The sequence below is a fragment of the Hemicordylus capensis genome, chromosome 5, assembly GCF_027244095.1.
Source record: "Hemicordylus capensis ecotype Gifberg chromosome 5, rHemCap1.1.pri, whole genome shotgun sequence".
In the NCBI taxonomy this organism is placed as follows: Eukaryota; Metazoa; Chordata; class Lepidosauria; order Squamata; family Cordylidae; genus Hemicordylus; species Hemicordylus capensis.
Window position 1 is genome coordinate 112250895 of NC_069661.1, and position 14143 is coordinate 112265037.

At 42.6% G+C, this 14143-nt stretch overlaps 1 protein-coding gene and 1 long non-coding RNA gene across 2 annotated transcripts in view; one reads left to right on the forward strand and one right to left on the reverse strand.

Annotated features, from left to right (window-relative positions):
• LOC128326674 (uncharacterized) overlaps positions 1-13441 on the reverse strand; it is a 40823-nt gene extending 27382 nt beyond the window's left edge. The window contains exon 1 of the long non-coding RNA XR_008308188.1: positions 13380-13441. This is a non-coding gene — a long non-coding RNA (uncharacterized LOC128326674). The remainder of the gene's footprint in view (positions 1-13379) is intronic.
• Positions 1-14143, forward strand: part of CCKAR (cholecystokinin A receptor) — a 41510-nt gene that overhangs the window by 16179 nt on the left and 11188 nt on the right. The window contains exon 3 of the mRNA XM_053253925.1: positions 11388-11649. Within this exon, the coding sequence (XP_053109900.1) occupies positions 11388-11649 (262 nt within the window). The remainder of the gene's footprint in view (positions 1-11387; positions 11650-14143) is intronic.

Sequence of the window (14143 nt, forward strand, 5' to 3'; positions counted from 1 at the left end):
AATTCTTGAATTGCACAATGTATAGAGGAGAGAAAGTGGGTTGGGAAAAGGGTGATTGGAAAAAGGAAGGAGACATTCAAGACTAGAGGTCCTGCTCTTTTACCCTGCCTACATCTTTCATCAGTTGCTGCTCACATATTTTCAAGCTTTCCTGAACACTCCTGAGAACTAGAAACTTGACATTTTAGAAAAACATATTGTGTTGGCTCTCTGTTATTAAATCCTGAACATCTGAGGTCTGTGATGCTTGAATGATCACAATTTTGCAATTTCTATTAAGCCCTTGATGAAATGTTAACCTCTATTTGCTGCTTTATTAGTCCAGATTACTCCAGTGTTAATAGATCACTGTGAATACAAACATTCCAAAACTACACACTGATGATGTCTTAATTCTAAAGAAGGGGGGAAAAATTTAAAAAATCAAGGATGGACCTTCTCAAGAAATATATCAACTACAGTGCCCCAGCTGTCCTATTTCACTGAGACATCCTGACTATAAACCTGGAATAACATTGATGAATCTACAAGGTTGCTCTCTTGACTGATGTTCTAATTTTCTGCTCTGCTAGATACAGATTTTAACTGACTTAGACAAGTGTGCATCTGGAGAGCTAAAGTGGTAAATCAGTCAAAAATGAATCAACCCCTTCCCTATAAATAAGATGAAAAAGTTCATTTAATTTTGAAAGCAATTTGCTGCCTTTTATTAGCAATGTGGGTGAGCTCCGAAACCTTTGAATTATCTATCAAGAGTTGGGAGAAATACTTATACTTCATTGTTACTTTACTAATTAGGTCATCATATATTTCAGAATAAGAGTGAGCAACACATTGAAATTCCGACTCAATAAGACATTTTTAAAAAGAGCTAAACACAATATAGATGTATATTTTTACAATCATTTGTTTCAACAAACTTGTTCTCAGTTTCTGCATGGCCATTGCACATTTTGCCAGTCTGTACATAACATATGTCTCTTGATTAGATAGCTGATAAATTTAGTGTCCCTATTCAAACACTATGCTGAATCATATGAGTGTGCAATGTATACAGATACAGATAGCTATTCACATTTTATGTTGAACACAGGTACAGCAATACATTCCCCATCTGTACTATGCATTTGAGAGACCCATATCCAGGTCCATTTTTAATATGAATGCAGGTACAGTCATCCACACAAAAACATGTACTAATGTACAGAATCTATACACATACAACATAATGTCTGAATAGGGCTAGTATCAGCCAGATTGTCTGAACTGACTAACAATTTCTCCATAATTTTTTTCCTTTCTGAACTCAGCATATATAATACAATGAAGCACATAGTAATGACAAAACATTCACAATTAGCTGAGCTCCATAGATATGCAAGGATTGTTCTAGTAACAAGGCATATCATAATGCCCCTCCAGATACTGAGAAGTTTTCATTTGGAGCCATACAAGCCCTTTCTATGCTCTGCATGTTTAGTCAGAAGAAAGGCCAACTAGGTTCAGTAGACCTTACTCCCAAGTAAATGTGCATATGATTGCAGCAATAATGCAAAAAAGAATCTGCACATGGCGCTGGATACAAGATTGCGAACAGAACCCTTTTAGAGCATGGTCAGCTTTGAACAAATGCCAAAAACATGGAAAGAGATGAAAATAATGAGGCACATGGTCTCCGTGTCTAGATAAGAAAAGTGTTCCTTCATCCTGTTTTTAAATCATGTTTTTATTAATCTAGACTCATGTTTTTAATTCTAGGGATTAATACTGAATATCCGATTTTTCCCCTCCCACTGGATTGTCGTTACTCCTAGGTTCATCCTTTTCTTGTTCTAGGAAGCATTTTCCTGGCAGTATGTTCTCATTCATTTTAAGCAGAGAACGAGGAGTATGGAACCATATAGGAATGAATCCCATGAGTGATCTAATTCTGGAATTTCATTGCTGAAAAAAAGTAGAGAGGCTGCTTTGCTTTAACGCCCTGCCCCCCACCTCTTGTAAGCTGCCACTCAGTTCCTTCCAACTTTAATTATTGTGTCTGTAGAGACCTTTCTAATCAAGGCAAATCATTGTCTGTTGATGCTTGTGCTCCATAATCGAAGCCACAGTTTATCTTGACAAAGGCAGCAGTCAGATTGACAAATGCTACATATAATTGCTTCTTTCGCCTTGAATATATTTGTGAATCATGTGGCCAAGGATAAAACACTTTAACAGGTTGTGCTTCCCTTTGCTTAAATCCTACACATATATTTTAAAACAAACATAAATATGCCCATTTTCTCCAGTTCATGGTGTAAGAAACAGGTACATATCTTTGAAGTGAATTTTAACAAGCTGATTTGGACAGTAGTTTGGGGCAGGTTCTATTTCATATCCTTTTTAAAATATTGGGGCCGTAATACTCATCTCCCACCCTGCAAGAATCTTACCATACATGTTTATAATATATGAATACCATTTTGCTAGGGTAGGTACCTGTCAATAGGCTTTATTCAAAAAGATCTCAGGAAGCCTGATGTCTTTGCCAGGAGGTTTATTACAAGTAAATCCTCATTGGATTAATCTTTTAACTTCAGTAGTTACAGTTAGCTTTGGGTCAATCTCCATCACTTCTAGACATTTAATCTGGAGGTGTAACACCATTAGTTGATTGGAATCATAGTTAAAAGCTTGTTAAGTGGACTCCCCACTTTCCCAACATTATCTGGGCATCAAGGAAGTGAGTCAAATATGGGGAGAAAAGCAGAGGAGCTCTTAATGAAATCCACATGCCTCACTGCTGACCCCATCCATTTTAGCCAGGTCATGATCCCCTATGGTCCTCTTTAAAAAGTGGTTAAGGGGTCATCAAGACAAGCAATTTGAGCACTCAGTTCATCACAGGTTTCGATGCCTTTGATCTGTGTGCCACAAGGGTCCAAAATGGTGTTCTGTAGCATTCAATAGCAGTTACCTTTAAGCTAGCCCACAGCCATCTTAAGATTGTTACTCTTTTTTTCGTTTCCAACGTTACATTAGCCCTATGCATACATTACATTATTACATTAGCCCTATGCATACATTACCCTTCCTGCATTCACTGAACGCAGGGAACTCACCAACTAGACATGCCCCTCACACTGAGGAACCTGCTGTCCACACACCCTAGACGTCTGCACAATCAGAGCTTGTCACATGATTTGGAACCCTGGCTAGCCTTCCCCAAAAGGTTTGCCTGTCACAATCAATTATGAGTGGCTGGTGATCACTCTCAGACTTGTCATTCACAGTGATGTATGAAAGCAAGCTATTGAAATGTTGAGAGGAACGTATTTGCTATCATAGTGCAGTTTGAGCCACTAAATAGGTGTTAAGGTTGAGTTTTAAAGTTATTCTACTATAAATTATGCAGTCAAGTTGCCCATATTTGGGGAAATTGCAGGAACTGTGTACCCAGACTGCAATGGATGAGTCTCACCCTGGGAACATCATTATTGTTATTCTTCTTATAAGTAAAGATTGACCTACTTCACTTATATTCTGCCTTTAGAAGTTCATGGTGAGAGCTTCTCAAGACTCCTCCAATGTCAACCCCACTTTCCCTATAAAGTCAGTTTTGTTTCCCCAATCATGTATTAAAAGCACCCAACAATAAAAGGGAAGAAGAGATGTTAAACAGCATGGAGGACAACACATAACCAGGAGCTTTCCCAGAAAGCAGGCTTTACTGCAGGTTTTCTGAAAGGCTTTACTGTGAGTTCAAAGTTGCCCCCAAAACAGATGCAAAACATTGATTTTTAAACTCCAGATATAAATTGGGCTACACTCTGTGTGATGAAAACCGCAAATTGTGTGTGAAGTGCTCCCTGGTAGCTCACAGGGACTTCAGGGTAAATTTGGCAGATATGTGAATACACACCTCCATTCTGGAGGAGATACAAACTAAATGCCGGGTGTGAAAAACTTCCGGGTGAAACCACAAAGAATAACCGCCATGGCTTAGACTAGCAGTCCCTCAGCACTGTCTTCTGGAAACAACCAATTCATTGTGCAGTATATGAAGAAGTGGACGCTTGTTGTTGTCCATCCTAATCTACCACCAACATGTTTGGGTGATCCAAGTTATAGGATTTGCAGAGAAGGAGAAAAAAACTCTATCCACTTTCTCCACACCATGCATAGTTATATAAAGCTGTACCATGTTTTCCCAACATGTCTTTTTTCCAAACTAAAAATCCCCAAATTCTGCATCCCATCCTCGTATAGAAGGTGCTCCCTTTCCTGTGATATATATCAAGCTGGCTTCTAAGAATTAGAAGCACTAAGCACTAATTCACATTAGCACTAAGCACTAAGCACTAAGAATTCCCTTATACTATTCTGACATGATAATGGGGGAAACATATCCCTAACTTAGATCTTTGTTGTGTAGAAACCTTTTTGTCAAGGCCCTAGCATCCGCAGGGGCTTTTACACACATGGCTTTTAGCTCGCATCTCCTCCAGAATGGAGGGTGTGACTTCACATATCAGCTGGATTTACCCCAAAGTTACAGCGGGCTATCAGGAACCAGTTCACTCACAGTTCTGGCTTCCCCTGAATTAGGGCTGCACATTCTAGTTTAGCCCGAATTATGTCTGGGGTAAAAAAAAAAACCCCTCTATTTGCAGCAGCTTTTTCTGAAAAAACTGAGGTTTCTGGTATGCCCCTACGCTTCACCGTGATGTGTGGAGGGACTATTGCCAATAAATCAGCTTTTTTCAAAACTCCCACTTTCATTATTGTTGTTTTTAAAATATTTGCTGGGTGGATTTGTGGAACATCAAGAGTCAGCAGAGGGGAATGCTTGGCAATTGGTCCCGCCGGTCTTCCGCAAGGAAGGGGAGTTTGCCAGCTGTGTTCTTTATTGTCTGCTTTCCCGACTGTGGCTAGCTTTGCTTGGGAAGAATCCAAGCTGTTATTGAAATGGGCTAAACGGAGAGCCGCTGCCCTTTCGGAATCTGTAATAAGAGAAATCTAGCAAAGGGCTCTGGACACTGGAAGGACTGCTTGCTGTGTACTTCTTCAACACTGCCTTCCTTCCCCCTCCCCCATAGCCTGCCTTTTCCCAGCAAGCCAGCTGGAAACCGAAGGCTGGAGGGGAGAGAAACTACTTGTGATCAATCATGCAGCTTTGGCAGTGTTTACTTAGGATGGAGTGCAGGCAAAATGTGCAGCTGCACATGCTTTCACTGGCGATGGGGAGGTAGTGTTGTGGTGCAGGGAGCACAACTTTTGTGGGTAGGCTCCTTTTAACATGGTGGTTCTCTTTGTTTAGCAGGGGGAGAGTAACTGGCCCTGTCCACCCGCAGCACAGGACCTCCAGTGACTGTTGCTGGTGTCTACCTTGTGTTTCTTTTTAGAATGTGAGTCCTTTGGGGACAGGTAGCCATCTTATTTGTTTGTTATTTCTCTTTGTAAACCGCCCTGAGCCATTTTTGGAAGGGCGGTATAGAAATCGAATGAATGAATGAATAAGTAAGTAAGTAAGTGGTGGTTGTGGGGACCCTTATAAAGACAGGATGGGTGCAAGGTTTGTTTTTTTTGGGGGGGAGGCTAATGGAGGGAGTGATTTTTGACCGTGTGTTGGAAACTCAGAGCTTAATTTTCAAAAATGAGAGGTTCCAGGACTCAAGTCTGGAATAACTAATAAGTTATCCTATAGCAGGGTTTCTTAACCTTGGGTCCCCAGATATTGTTGGACGACAACTCCCATCATCCCCAGACATGGCCTTTGTGGCTGAGAATGATGGGAGTTGTAGTCCAACATCTTGGGGTCCAAGGATAAGAAAACCTGTCCTAGAGGATCTCCCAGTTGTTATGCCTGCCTTGAGGATATAAATGACCCCGCAAAATTTAGAGTGGTTTCTACAAACATCCACGCAGATACATTCACTGAGATAACGCTTTGGGTTAAGCGTTTGGGTTTGGGTTTCTGTTGTTTTGACTAGTCAATCTTGCGGAATGCCAACTGTCAAACTAACAACAACAACAAAAGGTCTCTTGCCTCCTCTTCTGGGATGTGATTGGTTGGAGAGAAAAAACAGAGCAAGCTTTGGGAATGCACACAGGAAAAAGATTTGCAAGGAATGTGGAGAGGAGCCGACTCTATGTGAATGGTCCATTTAATTCCCCGAATTAAACAGCTACGAATCTGCTGCTAAGCACATTCGCTCTTCAGATACTCCATGGCATGAAGCCATGTCTGGATAACTTCCAGTTATCATTATATTAAATATTTATATGCCACTTTTCAAGACACAAAAGAGTTCTCAAAGTGGTTTACATTGCAAATGAAAATAGAATAAAATTATGATTCCCTGTCTTAAAGGAGATTAACATCTCAAGAGACACAAACAACAACCCCGGAGAAGTTCCGAGCTGACCTGAATAGGGGCAGTCAAAATTCCTAATTCTATTAGTTAACTAAGAACTTGGAAACTGAGTTATTATAAGTTCATAATAACTCATATGAAGAGTCATTATTAAGAGTTCTTCATATGTTAGCATCCGTTTGGTGTCCTTTACCTCTACAAACAACTTCAGAACTAACTTCCTTGTCAGTATACAATGTTTTGATAACATCTCGTATGAATAAATTATCACTGTTTCTACAAAAGTAGAATTTGTCAGAGGGAGAACACTGATGTTGCTTAAACATGAAGCTTCATGCAGGGACTACATTCAGCAAAAGGTGGATTAACTGATCAATCGCTATTGAGACTCTTTATTCTTCATAATTTCTTCACCCTGCTTTTTGGGGTGGGTAGTAATAGCATTTTAAAAATGCTAGTAGTAATAGCATTTTTTAAAAAAATAAACACAATTTATACAATAAAATCCAATTATTGCCAAGCTACTAATAAGAGTGGCACCATTTAGTGTAGCTAAAAAAGTTATTTGCAAGTCCACTGTAACATTTTAAAATGACTGAGCAACCCTCACTTTCTTGATAGAAAACAATTCATAAATAAAAATATCTTCATAAAAAATTATGGCACACACCCCACAATACATTGATTCGCATTACTAATCTGTTTTTAGGAAACTCAGTAACTTACCATAACGTAATAGAGAAATAACCCATTATGGTAGCTTTGATGAGTTGTAAACTGAAGCTGTCCTGAACCCTTTAGTATACATTTGCTTCCAGCCCAGATGGGGAGCAGCCTGCTTGTCTGCTGCCAAGTTCTAGCTGGCTGGTCGCCAGCCTCCAGCCCCCAAACTGTTGAGGAGAACCACCTGCTGCTCGTTCTGGGAGCTACACGTGAGAGGTGTGGCTTTCAGGGCTTGTTGGAGGCAGGGAGGCTCGCCAAAGGTGTAGCCATCAGGCTGCCTGTAGGCGGCTGCTGAAGCAAGCCGCCAAAGGGGGCTGGGCCTTTGGGGCTGGGCCTTTGGAGGTGGGACTGAGGGTGGGGCTGGGCCGGGCCAGGCCTTTTGCAGATATGTGTTTGGGCTCTCTTGAGGGGGATGGTGCTGGGAGTGCGCCCAGTGTTTCTGAGGCAGCTATTACTGTTGTGGTGGGGAACAGAAGAATTGGTGCCGGCAGAGCAGCTGGCCATTACAGGGGAAGGGAAATTAGTAATTTAGTAACTGTTTCCACTTCCAACAGCTCTGTCAACTCTCAGGCCTTGGGGAGCAGCCCCAACGACCCACAGAGTCTGGCCTTGCTCCTCTGTAATGCCAGGTCAGTTCAGAACAAGACCGATATTATTATTATTTTATTTTACACAGTCAGACAGGCGTTGTTATTATTTTGATTTCTATACCACCCTTCCAAAAATAGCTCAGCACACAGAGAAATAATAAATAAATAAAATGGCTCCCTGTCTCCAATGGGCTTACATTCTAAAAAGAAACATAAGATAGGCACTAGCAACAGTCACTGGAGGTACTGTGCTGAGGGTGGATAGGGCCAGTTACTCTCCCCCTGCTAAATAAAGAGAATCACCGCGGTAAAAGGTGCCTCTTTGCCCCGTTAGCAGGGGTTATTGTCCACGATCTGATCGTAGATGAGGGAGCTGACCTGGCATGTATAACTGATACCTGGTTGGGGGAGGCGAGTGGTCCTGTGTGGGCTCAGCTTCTCCCACCAGGTTATTCTGTCATGGAGCAGGCTAGAGGATGTGAGCGGGGTGTGTAGAGTGGCTGTGGTCCATAAGAATACCATTTCCCTTACCAGGGCCCCTGTGAGACAGCTGACTTATATCGAGTGCATATTTTTGTGGCTGGGAATTAGGGATAGATTGGGGATTCTGTTGGTGTGCCGTCCACCCCGCTGCCCAACTGACTCCCTAACTGAGCTGATGGAGCTGGTCATGGAGTTGGTGTTGGAGTCTCCTAGACTTTTAGTGCTGGGGGACTTCAATATCCACTTCAATATCCACTGGCTTGTCTGGTGCAGCTCAGGAGTTCATAGTGGTCATGACAACTATGGGCCTATCCCAATTAGTTTCTGAACCAACTCATGTTGCCAGCCACACACTTGATTTGGTCTTTTGTTCTGATCAGGAGGGTGTTCCATGGATGGGGGATCCTGTCGTTTCCCCATTGTCATGGACGGACCACTACCTGGTTAAGGTTGGTCTCACAACCACAATCCACCCCTGCAGGGGTGGTGGACCTATTAGAATGGTCTGTCCGAAAAGGCTGCTGGACCCAGTGGGATTTCAAAAGGCCTTGGAGGATTTTGACGCTGGTGTGGCCAGTGATTCTGTCGATGCCCTGGTGGGAACCTGGAACAGGGAACTCATCAGGGCAGTAAATATGATTGCTCCTAAGCGTCCCTTCCAACCTGCTTCAAAAATGGCCCCTTGGTATACTGAGGAGTTGCGGGGGCTGAAGCAGTTGGGTAGGCGACTAGAGTGCAAGTGGAGGAGAACTCGGTTCGAATCTGACAGGATATAGCATGTGACCCATTTGAAGAGTTATGCGGTAGCGGTGCGTGCGGCAAAGAAGAGCTTTTGGTCTGCGCGCATTCTGGCTGCAGGTTCGCGCTCAGCGGAGCTATCCTGGGTTGTGAGGAGTTTGATTTCTGCTCCTTCTACTTCAAATCGGTCCCCGGGTTCTTTCTGCTGTGATGCCTTTAATGGGTTTTTTGCAAACAAGATCTCCTGTATTCGGGCCGACTTGGACTCCACTGTTTTTGCAGGGTCTATGGAGGAGGTGTCCAGCAACCCCTCTTGCAGTATTAGATTGGATCAGTTTCAATCTGTGACTCCTGAGGATGTGGACAAGCTGCTTGGGGCGATGAGGCCTACCACCTGCTCTCTGGATCCTTGCCCGACTTGGCTGCTTCTATCTAGCAGGGAGATTGTTGGAGATGGCCTAGTTAATATCATAAACGCATCACTGAGGGATGGTAGGGTGCCTCCTTGTTTGAAGGAGGCACTGATTAGACCACTGCTAAAGAAGCCTTCTCTGGAACCCTTAGTGATGGACAGTTACAGGCCAATCTCTCTTGGTTGGGCAAGGTGATTGAGAGGGTGGTGGCCGACCAGCTCCAGGCAGTCTTGGAGGAAACTGATTATCTAGACCCATTTCAAACTGGCTTTAGGGCTGGCTATGGGGTTGAGACAGCCTTGGTCGGGCTGATGGATGACTTTACCGGGGAATCGACAGAGGGAGTGTGACTCTGCTGGTTCTTCTGGATCTCTTGGCAGCGTTCGATACCATCAACCATGGTATCCTTCTGGATTGCCTGGGGAAGTTGGGGTAGGGGGCACAGCTTTGCAGTGGTCTCTTCTCTTTCTCTTGTGTAGATTCCAGATGGTGGAGCTTGGTGACAGTTGCTCCTCAAAACAAGAGCTGCTATATGGAGTCCCCCAGGCTTCCATTCTGTCACCAATGCTTTTTAATATCTACATGAAACCACTGGGTGAGGTCATCAGGGTATCAGTATGCTGATGACACCCAAATCTACTTCTCCTTTTCATCTTCAGGAAATGGCACTCATTCTCTAAATGCCTGCCTACAGGCAGTAATGGGCTGGTTGAGGAAGAACAAATTGAAGCTGAATCCAAGCAAGAAGGAGGCGCTCATTGTGGGGGCTCAGAATCTGAGGGATGAGTTAGATCTCCCTGTGCTGGATGGGGTTACACTCCCCCAGAAGGAGCAGGTGCGCAGCTTGGGAGTACTCCTGGACCCAGGCCTCACCCTGGTATCTCAGGTGGAGGCCATGGCCAGGAGTGCTTTCTATCAGCTCCGGCTGATTCGACAGCTGCGCCAATTCCTTGGAGAGGATGACCTCAAAACAGTGGTACATCAGCTGGTAACCTCCTGGCTTGACTACTGCAATGCGCTCTACGTGGGGCTGCCTTTGTACGTTGTCCGGAAACTTCAGTTAGTTCAGAATGCGGCAGCCAGGTAGGTCTCTGGGCAACCCGGAGAGACCATATTATGCCTGTTTGGAAACAGCTACGCTGGCTGCCGATATGTTTCTGGGCAAAATACAAAGTGCTGGTTATTACTTTTAAAGCCCTGAATGGCTTAGGTCCGAGTTATCTAAGAGAGCACATTCTTTTACATGATCCCCACCATACCTTAAGATCATCTGAGGAGGTCCATCTCCAGTTGCCACCGGTTCTTCTGGTGGCAACACAGAGGTGGGCCTTCTCTGTAGCTGCTCCTGGGTTGTGGAATGCACTCTCAGCAGAAATTCGTAAATTGAGATCATTGCCATCCTTCAGGAGAGCCCTTAAAACCTACCTATTTGGCCTGGCCTTCCAGGGTTTTAAATGATTAACTGTTTTAAATTGTTTAAAATTGTTGCCCTGATTTTCAGGGCTTTTAGTTGTTTTATTGGTTTTATTGTGTTTTAATAGTTTGATTTTAATTGTTTATTTGTTTTAATTGTTTTTATCATGCTGTGAACCGCCCTGAGCCATTTTGGAAGGGTGGTATATAAATCAAATAAATAATAAGTGCACACTTGGGCACATGCCAGAGCCATAGTCTCTGCCTGCCACTCACGTTAATAAGGTCAATAACCCAGATGCCAAGTTGATCTGGAACCACTTGCTTGTATCTAAAGAAAGTGACTTGTCTCGACTAAGAACCATTGAAATCAAGGAGACAAGTTAGTTGTGATTGACATAAGTTCCATTGACTTCAGCATTTTTCAGTCAGGATTTACTTTCTTTGGATAAGACTCACAGAGTCCAACAATGGAGACCTAGACTATCTCTTAAGGGCATGCTCCTATAAACTGGTACTGACTGGCTGATGGTGTGAGGTGTGGGTTAGGGTTGGGTTTCCTCTCTCAGCCACTGAACTCGGTCCCATCTACTGAAACTCAGAAACTTTCTGAAACAAGTGGTGATAACCTTTTGGTCTCTCTGCTGTCCTTCCTCTCTCACCCTGCATAGGTATCTCAGTCAGTGTATCTACATTCAACCTGGTTGCAATATCTTTGGAGAGATACAGTGCCATTTGCAAACCATTGCAGTCTCGAGTCTGGCAGACTAAATCACACGCGTTGAAGGTGATTACCACAACTTGGTGCCTCTCCTTTACTATCATGATGCCATACCCAATTTACAGCCAGCTGGTACCATTCACAACACGCTACAACAGCACAGCGAACATGTGTCGTGCCAATTGGCCAAACAAAGTGACCCAGCAGTCTTGGTAAGAACAGGCTGTTTTTTTTTATTTTCTTCTATTTAAAGTGGCATTTGTTAGAAAATGAGATTAGATGTATCAGATTGACATATTTTAATTTGCCATATGAGGGACAGTCCAGTCATTTACCTGGTCAGAAGGGCAAAATGAGTTCAGTATAGGGGCTTGCAGCAAATTAAATACACAATAGCTTACAATTAGTGTGCACTTTTGACCATGTTATGTTAATTCTATAATCATGGATATCTAGTAATAAAAAGCACAACACAAGCCCTTTTGCATACACTGTTTTTAAAGTTGCACATGTGGGAGAAGCTCTCTATAGGATTCATCTATAGGAGTCTTCATTTCCTCCTTCCCATTACATAGTGCACACATGCAGCAGCACACAAACCATTGGCTGTTATGGAAAGCTCACATGGTCCTTTATAGGGTTGCCAATCCTCCAGTACTGACCTTCAGTTTTCAGGAACCAGCATCAATCTCCAGATGACCTTTGAATAATATCCTGAACATTTTGATGGTTAGAAATAGCTCCAGGAATCACTTCTCTCAGAGTTGGCAACACTATAGGTAGCTTTAACTGATCCTCTCTTAGGGCACACAGTTGCCTGTTTGAGCAGTTTGGGAAAGAGCAGCCTACTAGATGTACAGATTGGAGATTCATACAACTACCTACTGTATAATAAGTAATGGCTAGTGTTCGGCAGTGCTTGCAAGGTCTGTGGTGAAGGGGGTGGAAGGAAAACAGCCCCATTGAACCAAATAGGACTCCTCTCCCATATGTGGACCTTTAGGAACTGCATACATGGAAGAGTATGGATCATGTCCATCATATCTGCTGATCTAATTCCTGTTATGATGTTTTAGTGCTATCCATTACTTGATTGTTGCAGTTGTGGCTTGATTGTTTAATAACATATTAGTTTTATTATTTTTTGACATTTGTATGCTACACTGCTTGTATTTGTAAAAAAGCAGAACAAATACACATTGAAATAAATACAGCTGTTGTGTGGCAATTTTGAAGAGGGTTGCCATGTTAAGTTCCCATGGGGAAAGGCAAGTTTCAGAGCATGCTTCAAAGTACTGCTCTTAGATGTATTCACAAATTTGAAAATAAAACAGTATATTTTTGCAGCAGTTGTTGTGGTTACATTTTTAATATCTCACAATGTGATCACCAGACAGTCAAACCGCCCCCCTCTCCCTCCCCCCTCCCCGAGCAAAGGGATTTATTCCCTTGGAATGCATACCCGGTATATAAGTCCATTTAGTGGTTTATAGTTATTAATCACTCCATATGTAGAGCCAGCAAGTTGTCCAGAGATATAGATGTACCTAAGAAGTAATCAAGTGTGGTTTGAAGCCCAAAAAGGGGGCACACCTTCCATCACCTGACCCCCCCTCCAAATGGTGCTCTGGTTATTTAAGAACAACTCTGGAAAACAGGTCACTAATGCTTAATGGTCAATAGAGTCCTGTATTATTTCCTCAGGCAATTTCAGATTTTCAAGAAGGAAATCATTTTTCTTTGCCCAAACAAAATAATAGTAAATTCCAGAGGGGTAGCTGTGTTAATTTACTTTAACTTAAATAGCAAAAGGAATTTTGGCACCTTAAAGATTAACACATTTACAACAGCAAAAGCATTTGTGGACTAGAGCCCATTTGGACTCGTTGGTTGCTTTCAAAGAGAACAACAGTAGGCCTTATATTTGCACATGTGCACTTACCTTTATTATTTCCTTTAAGAAAAACAAGCAGCTTATTTTATTTCACTGTTGGTTCTCTCCCCTCTCCCCAACTCTAACTCTAATGATAACTCTCTCTCTCTCTCTCACACTCACACAAACACACACACACATTACCAGACCTCCTAAAATACAAGTTGTCCTTCAAAATCATGAACAGGTGGCAATGGGGCTGAAATGTTTAATCAATAATTGGTTAGGTTAATTGATTAAACGTCTTAATTAACTATCTAAAAAAACCCATGCAAAAAATCAACAAAATTCAGCAGGTAGCTAAGACTGCAATCCTAAATACACTTACTGTAGCTGAACACAGCAGTGGCGCATGTACGCACGCAATGGAAGAGGGGCAAAAGGAACCAAGCACACAAGCTTTGATCTGCACGTTGGACTTCTGAACAAGACCTAACAGCCCCGTCATTTATATTAATGATCAAATCCTAAACATACTTTCTCTAAAGCAAATTCAGATTTTCAGTTTTATTGTTGGAGTTAACTGTCGACTAAGCATGCTAAGGATTGCAGACTTATTTTAATTTCCAGTTTATAATTTGGCAGTTGTGGGGGATCAGCTACCTGTCTGGGGGTTGTTCCCACCTGCCCACCCCCAGTCCTCTGGCATCACCTAATGGAACCTATTTCTGAATAAACATGCTTAGGATGGCATCATGATGTCATGTTAATCAAAAACATAAGATAATAAAATGGTTTTCACTGGGTGCCTAAATATAAAGGACCTGCCCATG